At 36.3% G+C, this 19,782-nt stretch overlaps 1 protein-coding gene across 4 annotated transcripts in view; it reads right to left on the bottom strand.

The window, feature by feature from the left end:
• AOPEP (aminopeptidase O (putative)) overlaps nucleotides 1–19,782 on the bottom strand; it is a 184,684-nt gene that overhangs the window by 57,161 nt on the left and 107,741 nt on the right. For 3 of the 4 annotated variants that reach the window (XM_005426886.2, XM_031061824.1, XM_031061827.1), the window contains exons 12-13: nucleotides 19,623–19,685; nucleotides 18,920–19,003 (exon numbers count right to left, since the gene is read on the bottom strand). The exons of the other annotated variant lie outside the window; for it this stretch is intronic. In XM_005426886.2, the coding sequence (XP_005426943.1) occupies nucleotides 18,920–19,003; nucleotides 19,623–19,685 (147 nt within the window). The remainder of the gene's footprint in view (nucleotides 1–18,919; nucleotides 19,004–19,622; nucleotides 19,686–19,782) is intronic. 4 annotated transcript variants of the gene reach the window in all.

Below are 19,782 nucleotides of genomic sequence, written 5' to 3'. Positions count from 1 at the left end.
TTTAAATTTCGAACTCAAAAGTAAACTTAAACAACAAAAAATAATTTAAAAGAAGAGATCTGCTAACATTAATTCAGTGGCTTCATTACCAGAACAATAATTGTGTGCATCCCACATTTGTAAAAATTTCCACTAACTTCAGCTAAGTCTGAACTCTTCAATCCTTTGGTCTTTCACCCCATCTGACCAACTGCAGACTATTGTGACATAGGCATCACATTCCTGAGATGAGCTTGCTTAAGGACTGAACTCTCTGAATAGCACATTGCTACAGAACTATGCTGCTTAGATTTGAAATTCGCCCAGTATTAAAATATCTAACTGACCAATAAAAGGCAAAATATGGTTTGGACTAGAAAAATCTGCTTTTACTTTTTTGGGAACTCCGTTTCACAGAAACATGCAGCAGTCTCTGCTTTGTGCACCTATGTGTAGAAACCTGGTATGCACAAAAATGAGATGTGAAGATAGAGCTTCTGACTCAAAATACCAGAATTTTTTTAATCTTGAATAGATTATGGTTTATGGTTTTAGTCACCCTCTTCTTCTTTTCATAAAGGTCATTATTTGGAAACAAAAAAGAAGTATCCACTAATGCTTAAGCAGAAGGAGTGATCCAAGCTGCCCATTAAAATACAGCCAAGTTACTATCAGTCCACAACAGATTAGTGCCTTCTAATTTCCTATGAAAACTTACCATCAATAATGTGTATTGATGATTGACAGCGTAGCATTTGTAGCTTTTCACTGTTCTGTAGACACATGCACAGAAGATAAGAAAACTTCAGTTCTGTGATAGTTTGTGGACAGAACATATGAAAGAGCACACTCTTCAATTTTTCTTAGAGTCTCACCCTGGAGACATGCAATTTATCAACCTGATCACTTCAGAGCACATAAATTGGTAACAGAGGGATTCAAAAACGTATTTGATGCCAATTTTACATGCCAGCTCCAGTCTTTTAGCATTAGCTGCAGTGAAGAGCTTCAACATTCTCCATGCTGGCATGATACTGGTGGAGCATTCTCTAAAGAATTACTGTGGCTTGCTCAAAGCAAAAGGGATCAGGCAAGGAGATCACGGCAGGCTGGCTCTTGCATAGCTTCAGAGTCAGCAAGGAGAAATGCAGACAATGCCCACACCCTCAACATAGCCTCATGCACCTAAGGAGCAGGCCTTCTACTCAATGATTATTGTTCAAATCATCTGAGCCATGGGATGCCTCCTCACACTCTTGAGAAAAGGCTGCTGCACCCCTAGCATACCTTTGCAGAAAAAACAAGCAGGCTGTGAAAATGAAGCTCTGGCCACACCCGGGCATGTGAACCTCAACAGGCAGAGAGTCAGGACAGCTGGTGAGGACATCAGGTGGGGAGGAAGGAAGCTTTTTGTGGGCGTCAAGTACATTTGCTGTAGACCAACCCACCTTTTCAAAATCCAATCCACATCCTCTCCTGTCACAGACCCAAACATGTTTGGTCTTCTGCAAACCTAGCTTTGCTGAGATATTGATGGCACAGAAAGATGATTCTTGAAGAGGACCAAGCAAGGACTTAACAGGAATTAATAACAACCTACCAACAAGGTCAAAAAAGCAGCACTGTCAAACTTCTTCTTAAAACCACCTCTTTCAAACTAAAAAAAGAATTGTAATGAAACCAATTAAAAGTGTAGAGTTACGTTTCTTAAAACACAGCACTTTTTGATTTTGAGAGAAGGGGAGAAAGCCAAATCATATGTACACACACACTACATCCTGTGCCTTATTCAAGAACATAATAAGATCTCAAGAGAAAGCTTCCCCCAGTCTGAGAAGCCATCAAAACTTCCTAAGAGCTTTTTGTCAATCCCACTTCATTACAATAGATACATTTCTCATATCATATGCTCTTCCAACATTTTGCATTCACATGCACATTTTATTTTCACAAATAATAGCTTCAGACTTGTATTTTTCCACTATAAACTGACACCAACCCAAAGCCTTCCCCATAACTATGCAAGGGCATGTAAGCACAAAAAAAATATTGTCCTCCTCAGCAGGCTGGGTGTGGTATTTGAGTGTTGTACATTCCTTTAGTTAATTGAACATTATATCTCTCTTTTCAAAGGTTCAGTAAACAAATGGCTTTGCAAAAAGGTATTGAGATATTTGAAATAGGTATTCCTGGCTTATAATTTTATTTCAAATATGCCATTAATACATATGCTGATACACAATAGAATTTCTGGTGCTGTAGGCAAACATTTTCCTTTAAAAGGAAGAGGAAGAAAAATCAGAAAGTAGGGTACAACCAAAAACCCAAGAACTTAGCAGTGAGCCAAAATGATAATCTGTATGTACATATTTAGTACACAAGACCAATATTCTTAGATACTTTTTACCTCTTATTTTGATACATACAGAGATTTTCTCCTCAAACTTAGGGCAGTCTGCTTTTCAGTTGAAAGAAATGCAAATTTCAAGAGCAACAGAAAAGAACACAATAGAGAAGGTTAATTTCAACTAAGTGCAGTTGGCATGGCTGACCATATTTCATAACAATATGAATGCAAATAATATATTTGCATATGGCAATAATGAGAGCCCCATGTGCTGCAGCTCTCCAAAGCTAGCTCGTTTCTCTCGTAAGCCATCACATGATAGTCAGGGATTGTGAGCACAAAATATTCTCTGTGCTGAAATGTCAGCCAGTCTGGTCCAGACTTCAACTTAATAGTTCTACTGTAAATGGTCAACTCCATGATGCACAGAATGCTCACTGAGTCCTTTTGCCTGGGCAGCACAGCCCATCTCCCATAACGCTTGTTTTGTTAATCCATTTGGTACAAGTAGTTTAGGAACTTGGAATAAAGTCTCGATACTAATCACCTACATACCACATACCCTACTTCCAAATTTAATATCAGAGAAAAAAAATAACACTACTGTTAAAAAGAAATTGAGAAGTTCCACTGGCTACAACTGGAGGCAAAACTAAAGCTTTACAGAAGGGATGTGTCAGCTACAGAGCAGGAGTGGTGTATGTGCTGCTCCCTGGAGGTACAAATTCATTTTCTCACATTAGTCCTTAATGGCTAGCTCATTCCTTCCATGAGCTACCATGTTGGTGTGAGCACATTAAACAGGACTCTTATTCACAGTCACGAGGCTCCTCACTGCTCTCTGATGTCAGCACAGAAGGTCAGCTGCATAAATACCGGGCAGCCAAAGCTGCACTGTTATAACCAGACATCCTGTTTGCTGCGGATTCTATTTTTAATATTTTTATGATGTTAATAATGGGAACTCCCAGTTTAACCAGTTAGCTTTCTGTTATAATTTATTCTGCACTTAATCAAAACCCACTTTATCAGAGATTCAAGTATATACAGATTCCATTTTTTGCTGTCAGCTTTAAGGTGTCTTTTCCCCCCACACTTCTTGTTCCTGACTTACAGGAGATTTTAAGATTTTTCAGGCGCAAAGATAGAGGTTTTTATAAAGACTTCAAAAGAAACCCTATTATCTAATCTTAAAGCAGTGTAGTCAAAGAACATTTTAATATTTTGCTTCTGCATGGCAGCCAAGACATTAGAAAAAACCACAAAACATAAACTATTTTATGTAGAAATTTTCTTGAACTAGCCAAGAAGCTGTGAAGGCTAGAAATTGCTATGCACCTCCAACACTAGTAGAGTGTTCCATCTGTGATGAAGTGAAGATAGCTACATGAGATTTCATTCATATTTGAGCTAAAATTAAACCATCATATTCTTAATGTAATTTCAATTTTAGCATTTTCTACACATCAAAAAATGCTTCATCACATTAAAACAGGCATAGTTACAAAGAATCAGGTCTCTGCAGTTTATATTATATGACAACATTATCTTCCACAAGAACAGACACATAATGGTAAAAAAAAAAAGAAAAAAGAGCAGTGTAGTTGTAGTAGCATGGAGTTGCTCCATCAAAAAGTGTATTTGCTTCCCATTGATACAACTAAAAATTACAAAACAAGCAGAGATTACCCTTTCATCATCTCCCTTTTTTTCACAGGCAAACCAGAAACACCTGAGCGTAACAGAGGTTTATATCAGGTAAAACACAGCTGCTCATTATAGTAATACATCTCTAACCATTCCCTGGTTAGAGACGGATTTTCACTCTCATTATAGGCTTTTTTTGCAAAGCGAGGGACAATGTACGAGGTTGCTGAAACTCAAGTCTTCCCTAAAAAATAAAGAGGGAAATTATAAGGAACCAATGTGGAAATGCAGACAGACAGAATATGATGCATGACAGGAAAGGAAAGTAAAAGATTTGCTTTTAAAAGGTGGAGAGCCTGACTTCATGATTATGTCACTATCTTTCAGTTTCTTCTAAGCACCCAGTGATGCTAATCCTGCCATAAGCAAGTGATTAATCCAGCAGGAACCATGAAGAAGACTAAAGTGTAGACAGATGGTTGCCAGAATTTTTAACTGTTTTCCCTAATCACACATCAATCTAAACTTGTCAAAGACAGAGCTATTTTCAAAGCATAGCACAATTTCGTATTGGGAAAAAAATATATTTGAGGGGTCATTTCAATGTTAAATAGAGACTTCTGCCTGGAATGGCATGGGACAATCTTTATGCCATGATTCTGATTCATGATATGACTGAAAATATTAGCAAAAATATCAGCAGCAGCCTGCCACAAAGAATAACAGCAATATAAACCTAAATAAAGCCATGGAAACTAATAGCAAGTACTATTCACCGCCACACACCAGAAGATGTTTGCCAAATTATGTTAAAGTATTGCAAAAACACAACTGAACAGAAAAAAATTAAAAGCAAACCCCAAAACATTGTCTGGTTGAAATACATGGAATAGTTGCATGAAATTTCAGGTGTTTAAAAAAAAGGGAAGCCTTTTTTTGAGGTGAAATCCTCAAACAAGGATAACCTGCACAAAGAAGTTTGAGGGAGGAGTGTTCTTTTTTTTATTTTAAACATATTAAGGCTGTCTTTTTATATATGCCCCTTCAAATCATATAAGAGCTCTTTGTATCCTAGATATATTTTTTGACCAATGATTTGCATCACTGTTGCCCATTTTGCTAGTCATGTGCTTCATAAAAACTTCACAAATAATGCTTGTGTTGTAACCATTCCTAATTTAATATGAAAGTCAGAATTTCAGTTCAAACCCTCAGGGAAACTCAGCTGGATTTACTGTAAATCTTTGCCAGTGCTTTGAAAAGAGCCTGCATAGCAAAACACCCACCCAAATCCACTCTTAACTAAGCCAAGATGGCAATAAATTCAATAAACAAAAAAAAGGAAAAAGAAAAGGCACTAGCACTATAAGCTAGCTTCCAGAACAGGAAGGGCATCTTCAAATGGACATTACCTTCCTATATCTTTTAATTCTCATCCCCCAACTCCTAACATTGAAATCAAATGCAATATAAGTAGACAAATTCTCCTTACCTGTAACTTCAGACAACTTCTGTGTCCTGTTCTGAAGTGCTTTACAGGCACTAGTAGGGGTTGTTTGTAAAGCTCCCACAGAAACAGAACCCAGAAGGGGAAAACACAGGTGCCTGCTAGGGAGGTTGAACACAAACTGAAAACCTTGAGCTTCAAGTTTGCTTCTATAGTTACAGAATCACAGATTACTCTGACCTAGAAGGACCAAGTTCACAAGGTCCACAAGGACCAAGTTCAGCTACTGCCCCTGCACAGCACCATCCCCAAAAGTCACACCATGTGCCTGATAACATTATCCGAAGACTTCTTCTTGAATTCAACCAGTGGTGCTGTGACCACTTCCCTGGGGATCCTGTTCCTGTGCCCAGCTACCCTCTGGGGGAAGAATCTTTATCTAATATCCAACCTAAATCTCCCATGACACAGCTTCAAGCCATTCCCTGGGGTCCCGTCACTGGTCACCACAGAGGAAAGACCAGTGCCTGCCCCTCCTCTTCCCCTCATGAGGAAGCTGTACCTGCAATGAGGTCTGTCCTCAGTCTCCTCCAGGCTGAACACACCAAGCAGCCTCAGCTGTTCCTCGTATAGCAAAACCCCCAACACTGGGGGTGAGGCCACCCCAGCTCAGAGCAGAGCAGGACAATCCCCCTTCTTGCCCAGCTGGCAGTGCTGCGCCTGATGCACCCCAGGGTAGCCTCCTGGCCAACCTATCCTTTCCCTTCTTCCTTTCCTATGCCTACCTAGATCTCTTCAGACAACATGTGAGTAGCAATGAGCATTGTGAAATCTCAAGGATATTATTTGTGTTGATAATAATGGGTCACTTCACATATTGTGACTCAGAAATTTATTAAAATTTTAAATATAATTAGAATCACAATAATGAAGGTGATGGCATATTGATTGAACTTTTCTCATTCTCCTGTTTTTCCTCTGTATAATCAGTACTCAGCTATTATGTTAGGAGGCTTATTTTCCCTCTGTAAATGAGTAATCTAGAGTTCATGTTTCAGCATCCATAATCAGATTTTTATAAATTTTAACAGATAGTCACAATGTTTCTGGCCAAGTAAAACTCACTAGTCTTCAAAAGTAACTTTTCCAATGCAGATTTTCTGAGTCACAAGGGATTTTTATTTTGTCATAAAAAGACATTTTTATAACACTTTATGCATTTGGCTTATTCTAAGTTTTGATGGTAATAGAAACATTCAGATCAAAATGACTCAAGATAAGCTGAAAAGCCCTAGCTTTTCACTGATGAAAGGAATATAGTCAAACACTGAGCACCACATGATTCAGACACCATCACATTGTATTGAACACAGATTTAGGTATGATAGTGAAAAGCTTATGCGTAGCCCAAAGAACACAATTCCCTTAGTTGAAACTATCCGTCTTGCTCTAACACCAGCAATGACAAACAATAACCCCATGAACTCTCACATTTACCGAAATCAGTATGTTTTACAAATACTATCTTACTGTCACAAGTAATAAAACACTTAGGTAAAAATATTTTTAGTTTACAAAGATGCAGAACTTGAAACTACTTACCCTTTCCACATAGCACAGCTCATTTGTGTGGTAGAAGAAAGGATAGTAATGTTCTGTAATTCAGCAGCCTATGCATGGTTAAGACAACATCTATGTACAAGTTTCACACATTTTAAGGCTGTAAATGGAATAAGAAGCAATGGTAGGTGCTAGAGAAACACACTTATGCACTCAATTTCTTTTTATTCTAGAAAAAGGGCAACATCAACTAAAACAGCAGCAGTTCCATGATGTAGGTGTACAGATGCACTGGAAGCAACAGCTCATTTCTCAGATGGATGTGCAAATAGAAAATAAGCAGGATACAAACTAAGAAGAAAACCAGAATCACCAACTCCTAACTGCTCAGCCATCTTTCTGTCACAGCAAATATGATGTCATAAAGACAACACAATTATAGAGCTAGGAAGTGATCTTTTACACACATGCAAACTAGAGAGCAATAAATCAAAACACTTTGTGATTTAGGCACACTATTAGAAGAATCATCGATACATAGGGTGGCACTTTCTACTACACCCAAACCATTAATGTATGAAAAGTACAGTATAAATTGAAGTTTCTGAGTACTTTTATTGAAAACAACAACAAAAACAAAACAAACAAAAAAACCCCCACAAAAAACCCCAACAGAGGCATCAAAATGAAACAAAAAATTTCAAACATATGGCACTATTGAAAAGCAAACAGTATTGCTTTCAGGCCTAGCCAAGGGATTACCGTTACATAGAGAAATCAAGGCTGACTTTTAAAAATCTAAAAATAATTCTAAGAATGCTTCCCATCTCTATTCTCTGGACAAGAGAAAACAAATGAAGAGACTTAGCATCTACATGCCATCTAGGCCATCGGTATTGCACAACCTTCCTTTCAAAAACACTTCAAACAAATTCCTATATGGGATATTCACAGGCTTTAACTGATTATAAACAAGTGCAAGATATGAAATATCCTCTGGAAGTACAAAACAGGTTGTCTTCAGAAAAAGGCCCTGTCTTCCTGATGAAGCAAAATAGAATCTGATAGTCTGACCAGATACTTTCTATTAAATACAACTCGTTAAATATTTACTCACATGCCACTTTATACCAGAAGGCTGGATAGCTACACAAGACATTCACACAAGACACTTAATTCTGCATTGCTGTCTCACATAAGTTGTGAAGCAACACACATCACTAGGATAAATACACCTCTGTAGCAAAGGGCCATGTATGTTATTTTCTTCATCATAGGCTCCAAGTCTCTACTACCTTCAAGTTAATAAAACAGGAACAGACTTGCCATCATACCTCTTTCTATGCTGTGAAGACATAACTGCGCTGGCAGTTCATATACAGACATGAGCTTTATGGATTCCTACAACAACCACGGGAACATTTCTGACTTCCGGCTGTTATCTTGCCCTCCAACACTTTATCACACTATGCCTGAAAGTTTTACAATCAAAAATTTTTGTGCTGAAAAAGCCCACGAGTTAGCAACCTTTTATTAATTATTTTATTCTCCCTTTGCATTAAAGGCTGCACACACACATTCAAACAAAGACATAAAGGTAAACAGTTGTCCATTAAATTATTATAATTTAAAATAGACTCAAAGCAAACACCAATATTGATACTTATAATCTAAAATCACTGTAGCTGAAATTCATTACTAGAAAGTATGTTCTATTACAATATTATTATTGATAATTCTCCCATGCTCAAGATCATCTTTTCAATTGCTTTGCTGTATGCACTGGTCCTTTCATAGTACTGGATAAGTGAAGTCACAGCTCTAGCTATGACTGATCTGTTCTCATCTATGCTGCAGGTTAAAATACCACCAACCTGTATGCATTTTGGTGCAGAGAAGACTAACTGCTTCATGGAAGGATGCATGGCCCAATTCTTATCTGTAATTAGACAGCCTTCAACATAAGGTTTGTGCTGGGCCATGTATCCTTGCCATGCCCAACTTTCTTAGGTATCTGCAGACAAGCTATCTACTATCTCCATGCTTTGGATTATGATCTGTAAACTTGAGATAAACATTCTTATTTCAGTTTTGAAGGACAGAAAATTTTAAAAGATATTATGTGGTTTTGAGGTATCTCACACAATGGTAATGAGGTCCTTATACAAAAAGTACTCGCCACTTGTTTAGTTGAAGATATTTTGTAAACACTGAGTTCCACAAAAACCATCTTCACACTACTAGGCAGTATCTTTTGAGTTATCTTTCATGTCTCAGTTTCTTTTACGCAACTCTAAGCTGCTGTAAAATTAGGAGCAATGCATGTGGTACAGACAAGCATTTTTTTGTCAGGTATATCTCATCTCCTCTACTGATAAATAAGCATAGTAGTTTTTCAAATAAGAGCAAAGTTTTAATTCCTTGGAAAATATTATGTAGGTTATAAAATAAAGGTGGGTATTAAAACAAAAGTATGGTATATTAATTATATTGACCATCAAGAGATTCAAAATGCACATTCCTTTCACATATTCCCATCTATCAAAACAGGTAATTTGAAATCACTCTCCCTGACTTCCCAAGCCCTTCAGGCAATCACTTGTCCTAAATATGAACACATGTGCTGCTTGTGTTCCACACCAGACAAAATTAACATTTTTTTACTTCCTTCTGGAAGCATTTGAAAACCTAAAAGGTTTACTCAGGGTAACATATGCTGCCAAAAAATAGGCCATATTTATCATGCAACAATGAAGGTATATTTGGGTGATAAACCAAGAATTCCATCTTGCATGAACTGGCATACACTCAGAAGGGAACTTACTTTTGCTTTAACAAGCAGTCTCTCTTTAACAAGCAAAACAGGAGGGAAGAAATTGCAGGACATAAAAGGAAACTGAGCTTTCAACTAATTGATTCTACAGTTATTGTCTCTCAAATATTATCTGCCCTCTCCCAAAGGCGTCATCTATGCTGTGAAATTTAGATACACAGATAAATAGACATATTTTAAAATATTGACAAATATCCCCCGGTTAAAAACTCTCTGGGCAATTAGGAGAAATCAAATCTCCTCTTCAATGAGGAAGTGATCACTTCAAAAGTAAATCTTGAGGATGAATGACTAAGGCCTGGTTCAGCAAAACATTTTATATATTAATAGCTTCACCATGTTTGTCAGAAGTACAGCCAAAGCACAGAGAAACCGAGTTAAACAAAAACAAGACAGCTATAGTTACTGCATAACTGGCACTACATGTCATTTTTTTCTTTGAAATAAACAGGATCCTGAGCATGGAAACATTTCATACTCTCTAGCTGTACTTAATTTTCTTTTGAAATATGGATGACAGAACATGAGACCCTCATCAGTCTTCCATGCTAAGTCCTAAGATCGTTTTTTACTCCAGTATTTATGAGTGAAGAAGAAAACCAACTGTAAGACAAATTCTTTACATGGTATCCGGCACATTCAGAGCATGCAGCCTGAAGAGTATGCAGAATATAGTTCATAAACCCAAAACACTAATTTTTTTAAGAAGCAAAAGTAATGGAATCCAAATTTCAACAAGGAACTTGTGTCTCATGACCAACCCATCTCATAGACTCAAAGTGGCAACAAAAATGGTTCCTGTGGTTGGGACAGTCATATCATCTTCCTCTTTACACATCTGTTAGGATCACCAAAAATGACGGAGCTTGCACATCTGCATTGCTTTTCTGTGGGCTTTCCCCACAACATCTCCTAAAGGAACATAGTTGATGTAGAGCTCTAACAACTTTAATTGAAAATGCCCAGTGAATGCCTATATTTAAGGCAGAAAAGGGAAAAAGATATCCAGAGCAACGTAATTGCCTAACCTTCCTTTTCAGGAAGCAATTTTTCCAGATAAAAATAAAAGCTTTTCTTGAAAAATCACTATGAGCTCTAGCACATAATGAGGACAAAAAAAAAAATCTTGTAGTTAATTAAGCAAATTGTCACTGGCAATAATTTTTTAATCAAAACTATGGAAAAGTAAGTGTATATACATATATATATATATGCACACACACACATACATATATATATATACACACACATATATATCTATACAAACAAACATACGGTAATGTTAAGTAGTCTAGTTTCAAATGTTGGTACAGGCTTCACAAAACCTGCATGTGAAGCACCTGATGAGTTAGACAGTCATGATCAGTCACTTGGTTTGTGTCCACATGAAAAGTAACACAAGAAAATATATGCAGCACAGACCAAATGAGTACACAAAATTTACACACCTTTAAGAATTTAATCCTGTCCATTTAGTCAAAGCAACAAAGAATGCATTTGCTTTCAACTGCGAGCTACCTTCCTCCTCCAAAAGAGCTTCTTAGGGAACTCTAAGGGAAGGAGAGAATGACAGTATTTTAAGTTGTACCCACGACTACTTTTAGTACCATGGCCATGAAAAAACAGATTAAGAACTACCAAAACCTTTTTAACAGGTTATGCAAAAGGCCTAGCCTCTACCTTCTGTGCTTGTACATTACTTTAAAAAACAATAAAACAATGTCTGCACTTACTGACTACTACACGAGCTTTTACTATATAGCATGTGAACATAAACCAAACTGAAAATAGACATACAATGAGGACAATAGCTAAGATCAGTCATCAAAAAATAGTTAAGCCTGTTTATGACAATGTGTAATAAATATAAGACTGAAATAAAACACATGTAAAACTGAAATAAAGCACACATTTGAGCCAGCACACCAATAAGCCTCCTTAGGAGCCATTAAAGTTAATCACATCAAGAAGAACCTGGGGGCATTTAAATCAAGGAGATTATTCAGCTGGCATGCACAAGCGTATATTCTCAGCTAATAAAAAATCCATAGGAAAAATCTGTAGGAGAAAACTTATGGAGTGTTTGAATGCAGTGCACCACTTTTTTCCAAATGTGGTATGCCGCTCCAGTTGCAAATGCCCTGAAAGGACAGCCTTCTTTCTGCTCCCAGAACTCACTACATCACCACTCAGAATTCACTGTGTTATAAATAAGAAGCTTGACTAGGCCAATATTCAAGCAACAATCAATTTATTATTTAATATGGTAAAATATGAGCAATACAGCGCTGGATACAGTGGGGGAAGTTTTCCCTCCAACCGCACACCGATAATTGAGGATTACAGGTATTTATAGGGGTAGTCATCAGTTTTTTTCAGCAGTTTCTATTTCCAATTTTTTATTCATCAGCAATATTTATTCCAAATTATTACATGACAATTCTATACACTATTGTGATTTTAGTTTCTTTCAGGATGTGTTTTTAAAGGAGTATCCCCAGATGGTGGTGGAACAGTTTCCAAAAGAAGAAAGACGAATCCCATCTGGTGGAGTCTAGCTCTCCAGATGTGGGTCCACCTTTTAATTGCAGAGACTATAAATCTTGAGGCGATGTTCATCTTCCTTTCTCAAGCTGTTTTTCTCTGCTTCAATAGGGTGTGAGATAAGCATATTTCCTTTATATATATTCCAAAGCTATAGTTTCAAGGATACAACTAATATTCTAAAATTATACTTCAAAAGGTTATTATTGCAGAGCTCTTTATGGATTAACTACAAGCAAAAAAGAGTAACATCTTTAACGCTTTAATTCCAATGCTCCTAAATCAACCAGGGTTAATTGCAAACAAAAGATAGGTTCAAAGGCCTTTTTCTATGCTTTATTTTCCTCAGTTATTATTAGAATTCACAGTTCTCCCACTGTCAGTGTCCACACATTTTGCACTCACAAATACACACGTCGCCTGTTCGTACCTGACACGAAACACAGCTCTGTATTTCACAACTGTGTAAACACTGGTGGAGGCGTACACTTGCAAAATATTAAAAACTATCAAATGCTTTTTGGCTTTTTTCTATTTGGGAAAGAATAAAACTGTTCTCACATTTTCCATTTCCTGTCTTATTAAAGACAAAACTTCTTTTTATTAAGCTAAGGTATGAATGATCATGTTTCAACCACCAAAAAAATAGGGCTTTATAACGAGAAACAACAGCAGACTGAAAAAGTTAGTGGCAGCAGTCAGTCAGTCCCAGTAGTGTAGCTCTAGATAGCATAATATGGTAACAAACACAGACACAACCTTCTTAAAAGTGCTCCATCACAAATGTGTAACTAATTCTTCCTATAAATCAAAAGCAATAAACCCCTACACTGAAACTGCCTTCTTCTGCCTTTCTGGACAAACCTCATGTTTTACAACACAGTGGCCTTAATCCACCATTGCACAGGATGGTTGCTTACTTGGACAACTATAATTAACAGTGATATAAATATCTGCAAACTTTAAATTATTTCAAGACATAGCCATGCTGGCCTGAGGTCTCCTAATTTAGATATGGTCATCTCAGAGTCAGAAAGGGAGCAGAAGCATTCACATATGCATGGGGATAAGTTGCTTCATTGATCTAAAAATGTAGTCTCATGAGTACATTCACTTTTTGACATTACATATCTGGGAGGCTCCATATGAAAAGCAATTCCTTACTAAGAGTGATGGGTGCGACTGTAAAGAAAACTATGATTCTGGCATACCACTATTGGAAATAAGACACAGGTGATACTGTGGTTAGAACTGGACTATTAAAAAAAAAAAAAACTAAACCAAAAATTTCACTCTCCTTTTTTTGGTTAGTTTGTTTTTGTTTTTTTGATTTTTCTTGTTGTTTTTTTTTTTTTTTTTTTTTTTTTTTTTTTTGTTTTTTGTTGTTTTTTTTGGTTTTTTTTTTACACACAGACACAGTATTTTCTTGTTCTATTAGATGTGTCTTAGGTGAATTCTGAAGCAGCACTAGCCTAAAAAACAATAGGTCTTTAGAAAAGCGCAATTTAAAAGTTTCTAAACAATTCACAAATACAAATATTTTTTAAGGAATGGAGAACTAAATACTAAAAATGTTTAGTTCTAATGGCCTGAAATTATATTTTTATGTACTCATTAAAAAAAGCTTTTAAATGACAGTGTGTATTTCCTAGACAGCTTAACAACATTTAATGCAAATTAGATCTTGTACATGAGCTGGGAAAAATTTACCTTTCAAATTTCGGAGTGAGAAAGGAATTAAATGTTTTCTGTAATCACTGAAGGCCAGTTTACAGGGTTCCTAGAAAGTTCTGTGAAATTAACAGAATTTGGTACTGCAAATAACACCACTGAAGCATCTCTAAATAACAATTTAGGAGTTTTCACCATGTTTCTCTTAGCTGTTAAGCAGTGCACAAGATCACCAGATTATTTCAGTTTTGATCCTTGCTTTGAACCTTAGTTTGGTAGATTCAAATAAAAAGAATCATTTTGACAAACAAAAAATATATCCCAATTAAAGATTTAATGTAATTTTTATGCACTGTATGTTAATAGTGGTAACCTGAATTAGCAGAAGCACACCATCCTGAATAAATTTTCTAGTTAACTAAGAGCTCTTTTATACCACACAGTATTTTTTATCAGTATTTCTTATGACACTTCAAAATATTTTCTACTTGCAGTATAACAAGACAACTCATTTTAGAGAATTACAAGACTTGTTTCTTGTGTTTCACTTATAGTGGTAAATTCATTATTAAAGGGCAAAGATATAATTTATCATTAGTCATATATATCACAACTAGTTTGGGTTTTTATTTTTTATTAAAACTTGAAAGCAATATCAATAAAGTCATTTATGCTCAGGTTATTAAGAGAGCTTAAATATTGACAACTATAAGTCTCTGGAGTGACACAAAGGATCAATAGCAACAACCAACAGGAAAAAAAGTCAAAGTCACATAGCTAGTAAAACTAGCAGACAAACTTTAAACACAAGAAAACAGTATTTCTGAGAAAGCAGCAAAAATTATTCTAGAAAAGTTGACTCACTCCCTGAAGTTTTTGTATACAATCAAACTAAAACTGAAACAGTCAAACACAATTTTGATCACATGCAGGAAACACATTCCTTATCTAGTGTGAATATATATGCATGCTTATTTCAGTGTTTCTCCTAAATCCTGTGTATCCTTCTTATCTCATCTGATGATACTTTTTATACTACTGAAATATGATCAAATCAGCTTTTATGTTTTGACACTGACCATCATGTAAAAGTGAATTAGTCTTCTAATGAAAAGATGTTTCTCCCCAGTAGATACAGATGGCACACCACAATTCCACTAGTCTGACTAGAAGATCACTTTCTTCTGCCTAATATGGACAGGACAACGGAATCTTTTTTTCAAGCAGACACAGTCAGTTATTAAAACAAACATCATCATCATAACAACACCATTTAACAGTTCTATCATACTCTTCATTATAAAACACTGATTATTTTAACCAAGTAATTCTTATCAACTCTGTTACACCTTCTGTAAATTTCATACACAAACAGCATTCTGTATTGATTCACATACTGACTGCTAAATGTGCTGACCAGATAAATGACAACCTGAAGAGACAGCATAATATTAAATGAGGACTAAAAAATGTACAAGAATAGAAAGGAGAACAAAAGTAGAAACACAAAGGGTGAATGGGTTTAAGCTTGTGTACATGTACAGGTATTGTAAGAAGACTAGCTACAGAGAACTATGAGCAGAAAACACAGTAAAAGGTAACTTTTTTCAATTTTTCAGCTTGTTTTTCCATTTTTTTCAAACAGATAGAGAGATTAAAAGTAAATAGAAAGGGATGAACAATACCAAAGGTGACCAAATGAGTCAAAAGAAGACAGGGAAAGACATGAGGTGTGAAAAAGAAGTAGGAAAGAAAAAATTGGCATAAAAGGTGTTAAGAAAATAACACCTTTTGCCATTTCAGAAACAGAACAGCAGTTTCAGGGATAGGACAGCAAAAAGGTTAGAAATTTAAAAAAGCTTAAAAACAAACAAAAAAACTTAAATAAAGAAGAAGAGCAAAAGTATGAGAACCCTCAGCTATTCAGCTACAAGTCTTTCTCACTCATCAATTCTGTTCCACTGCCGTAACCTGCCATGTGGATCCACACTGGAGAGCAGCACCACACCTTTCTACACAAGCTTCCCCACTGGTTCCTCTTGAGCACACTTAACACTGCAGCCACATACTTTTATCTAGCACATGGTATCCTCAAATGTTTTTTAAATACATATAAACATATGTAAAGTCAACTCCTACAAATTTAACTGTTTAGAAGGCAACCTTTTTCAAGAAGCAATTCCTCAGCAGTTGTCAGCAACCTTTCCTTCAACATTCTGTTTCACTTTTTCCATATAGTGAATTCCATCCTTCTGTCCTAGATTTTGTACTTGGACACAGGTGCTTTGATTTGCTGATGACTCAGTATAGCAAAGTCATCCACCTTATATTAGAAATAGAACTTCCTATCACAAAGAAGAAAAATAGCAATGGAAAATTGGACAGCATAGGCACATGAAACCTTAGAGGAAAATCCAACAGCACAGGCAGATGGAAGTTTAGAAGCTACATATAAAACGTTAGTGCTTGTTTTGAAACTTTAGAAGCCACATTTAATAAGCTGGTGCTTGCTTTGAAAGGATAAGCAAGATCAAAGCAGAGCTCAGTTTTCAAGGTGTAGCAAAATATATCAGTATCCTTATTTTAATCACAGTTGTAATGAGCTGCTATCAGCTCTACGACTTCTCTGTTTATTATCACTTGCCTTCTCATCTCTCTCTTTCCACTCAACACCTTTATTTCTATTTCTCTGCTATCTTCAAGGTTGCCTTACTTTTCCATTACATGCTTTTCTCTTTCTTGTTCTCTTGTTTATCTCTGAAAATACTTCTGTATAATGTCATTTCTTCTATAAGTGGGCACAACTAAAAATCAAGAATTCTCATAGAAGAGAGGTTAGTACCACCTACACTGAGTAGGAATTGCACTGGCAAGTCAGGGTTGGAAACCTAGTACAAACAATTCTGAAACCAAATAATAGAGCTCAGCTAGCACCAAGGAGGTCCCTCACTCTTTTTCTCCTTACCTGTAACTGTATTGAAAAAGTCACCATTGCAATGGCCAAACTTCTAGGCAACACAAAGAATTCTACACTCAGTGAACAGTCACTGGTTTACTATCGAATATAAGATTATTGTTACGCTTCTTCCTTCCCATGTGGTTAAGTACCTTGCAAATGCAGTATTGTCAGTCTGCATTGGATCTCCATGAATTATTGATACTTATAGATATTAGAAGACAATGGTTATGCTTGCCTTCAATTTTAATTCACATGCCTACTCACAGACCTTGTTCTAGAATTACTGTTTGGAAAAACAATGAGTGTATCTTATGTTTACACATCAGGTTTTGCATTTCTATCACTGCAAGGTATATGCTGAAGTTCTCTCTCACAAACTGTGGAAGACTTGAAGAACAACATCCTTAACAGAAAATGAGTTTTATCAGTACAAAGGGATTTTGCACTAATGAAGCTTTCTCCTATAGAAAGAGACTAGCATTGGTATAATTGGCATAAAGCACTTTTAAACCTACTGTTCAGGCATACCAGAGGATCTACCATCCTCTTTTAAATGTACCATTTAAAAACTGCTTCAAAATGTATGCAGTCTGGTTTGTACTAACGTTATTTGTACCATCAATGCATTTTGCTCACAAATTCCCAAGGCAATATAATTTTTATCTTTAAAAAATCTTCTTCATCTTAGCATAAAATGATTGTAAATAAAAATGCTACATATATACACAAACACATTGACATACAGAAATATAAACAGAAATGGAATTACCTGTTGAAACAGTTTATGCTATATCTATTTAGACGACACTATTCTAAAGCACATCATCACAGAACATCTTTCCTAAATTATGGACTCCAGTTACAAAATAAGTCGTGAATTAAAGGATGCTACTTGGCAGTTTTTAGCTAATCATGGAGCTGGTAGATCATCCACCCACAACAATACACGTTGTGGACATTTGCCATATACTTGCAATGCCCATACTAAGGCAACATATTGCAGGAGCTGGCAGTCATTCTATCAGGAAGAATTTAGCTACAGAAACAGCATTGATTCATTATGCATTTTAGAAGCATTGTCAAAACAGCAAATCAACACACTACTATTTTAATCCTTTAAAAGATACAAGAACTTTTAAATACAATCATAATTTTTTTTCCAAAATCAAAACAAGCAAAAAAAAATCACAGTTCTAATAGTACGTTTGGAAGTGCATTTTTATTCAATTTTTTTTTCCTCAAGGGACAGAAGACAGCTATTTAGTATCAGCTAACTACTTAGCTCTCTACATTGCAATTTAAATTGTCAACTCAAACTTATTGAACAGGACTTTCACAATAGATTAACTAAAATTTACTGATTTAAAACCAGTTTAAATTCTGTTATATTCAGGTTTTAAAATCCTCTGTAGTAATTTTTAAAATAATCATCACATTTTAATAAATTGAAATCTATACTACAAATGGATGATTTTCAAACTCACCCTCTGAATGAAGAGTCAACAACATAGTCCAAACACTTTGTTTCAACATGCACATCACATCCATTGTTGTCCAAAAATCTACCATGAAAACTATCTCTCACCTACATGTATCTGCAAATAGTGCTTCAGGTCCTGTCAAAAGCTCTTAAGGGCTACATTTCTCTGCACCCTTGAAAGCACCCTTCTCTTTCCTCTCTAGAATGTTCCAGTTAAATACAAATAGATGAAAATTCCGTCTCCTGAACATAGACATCTAAAAAGGCTATTAATTTATTGACATTGTATCTACATAATGACTCTGAAACTTTATCTTGTAACATCCATTTACTATCATCTTATTAAAGACACTAAGTAACATCTCTACCAAGCTTAAGAAGGCATAATCAGGAAGCTATTTGGATCTTCCGCCCTTTGCCCCATTACACAAACTGACATCATGATTGCTTACCTGCTGGAAAACAACTTCATCCTGCTTCATTTTCTTTTTGCTGCTTTTTCTGATTGTCTGGTTTGTCTGAATCCATTTTGTGACCTGGAGTTCAAAATCATGGTGCTTTTTTAGGTAGAAGAAGCAACCTGGTTGTAGTTACTCAGCATTAGATATCTATAAAGATACTCAAGACAACTTTTTTCATTGCTTCACTGGAAAGGAAAAAGCACTTTTCTCTCAAGTGATGTGGTCTGAGGTAATCTGGTTATACCTGTACATGATCAAAGTGCGAAGTGATGTTCTTCATCTTAGAGCTTTTGGTTTAAGGGGCTTTGCACAAAGAACATTTTGATGTGAGACGAGGTTGCCAAATGGGAAGTTATTATTGCAATGTGAAAAACTCCTGGGGAAAACCTCTGCACTTTATCCCTTGCACCTTCTATTTCAAGTAAGAGATTTATTTCCAGCCACCCACTCGAACATTGTTCCAGACTACCAACGCCAAATTTGAATGGCATGGTTATTATTTAATAAAGTAGTAACACTTGGTGGGGCTATTTTCCCCATCCTAATATTTTTATTCTTAATACGAAAGCAATTATTTTTTAAAGCAAAAGCGTGGCAGCCTGAGGATGGTGCGTAAGGTAGAAAACTCCATGAGCAGATCTGCAAGGGGAAGAAGCGGGTGCAACATAACAGCTGCGAAAGGTTTCCTCCTCACCTCGCCGCTCACTTGCTGGACGAGCTGACACTCCTTCCATGTCTCTCCCTCCTCCAGCAGGGGCTACATGGGGGAGAAAGCGCACGGTAAGGCGGGATGGTCCGCAGAGGACCCGCGATGCGCTCCGCTCCCCGGGGTCCGGAGGCGGCAGGCGCGGGGG

Source organism: Geospiza fortis, unplaced genomic scaffold (assembly GCF_000277835.1).
Source record: "Geospiza fortis unplaced genomic scaffold, GeoFor_1.0 scaffold325, whole genome shotgun sequence".
NCBI classification, from domain to species: domain Eukaryota; kingdom Metazoa; phylum Chordata; class Aves; order Passeriformes; family Thraupidae; genus Geospiza; species Geospiza fortis.
This window is presented reverse-complemented; position numbering and strand designations above follow the sequence as displayed.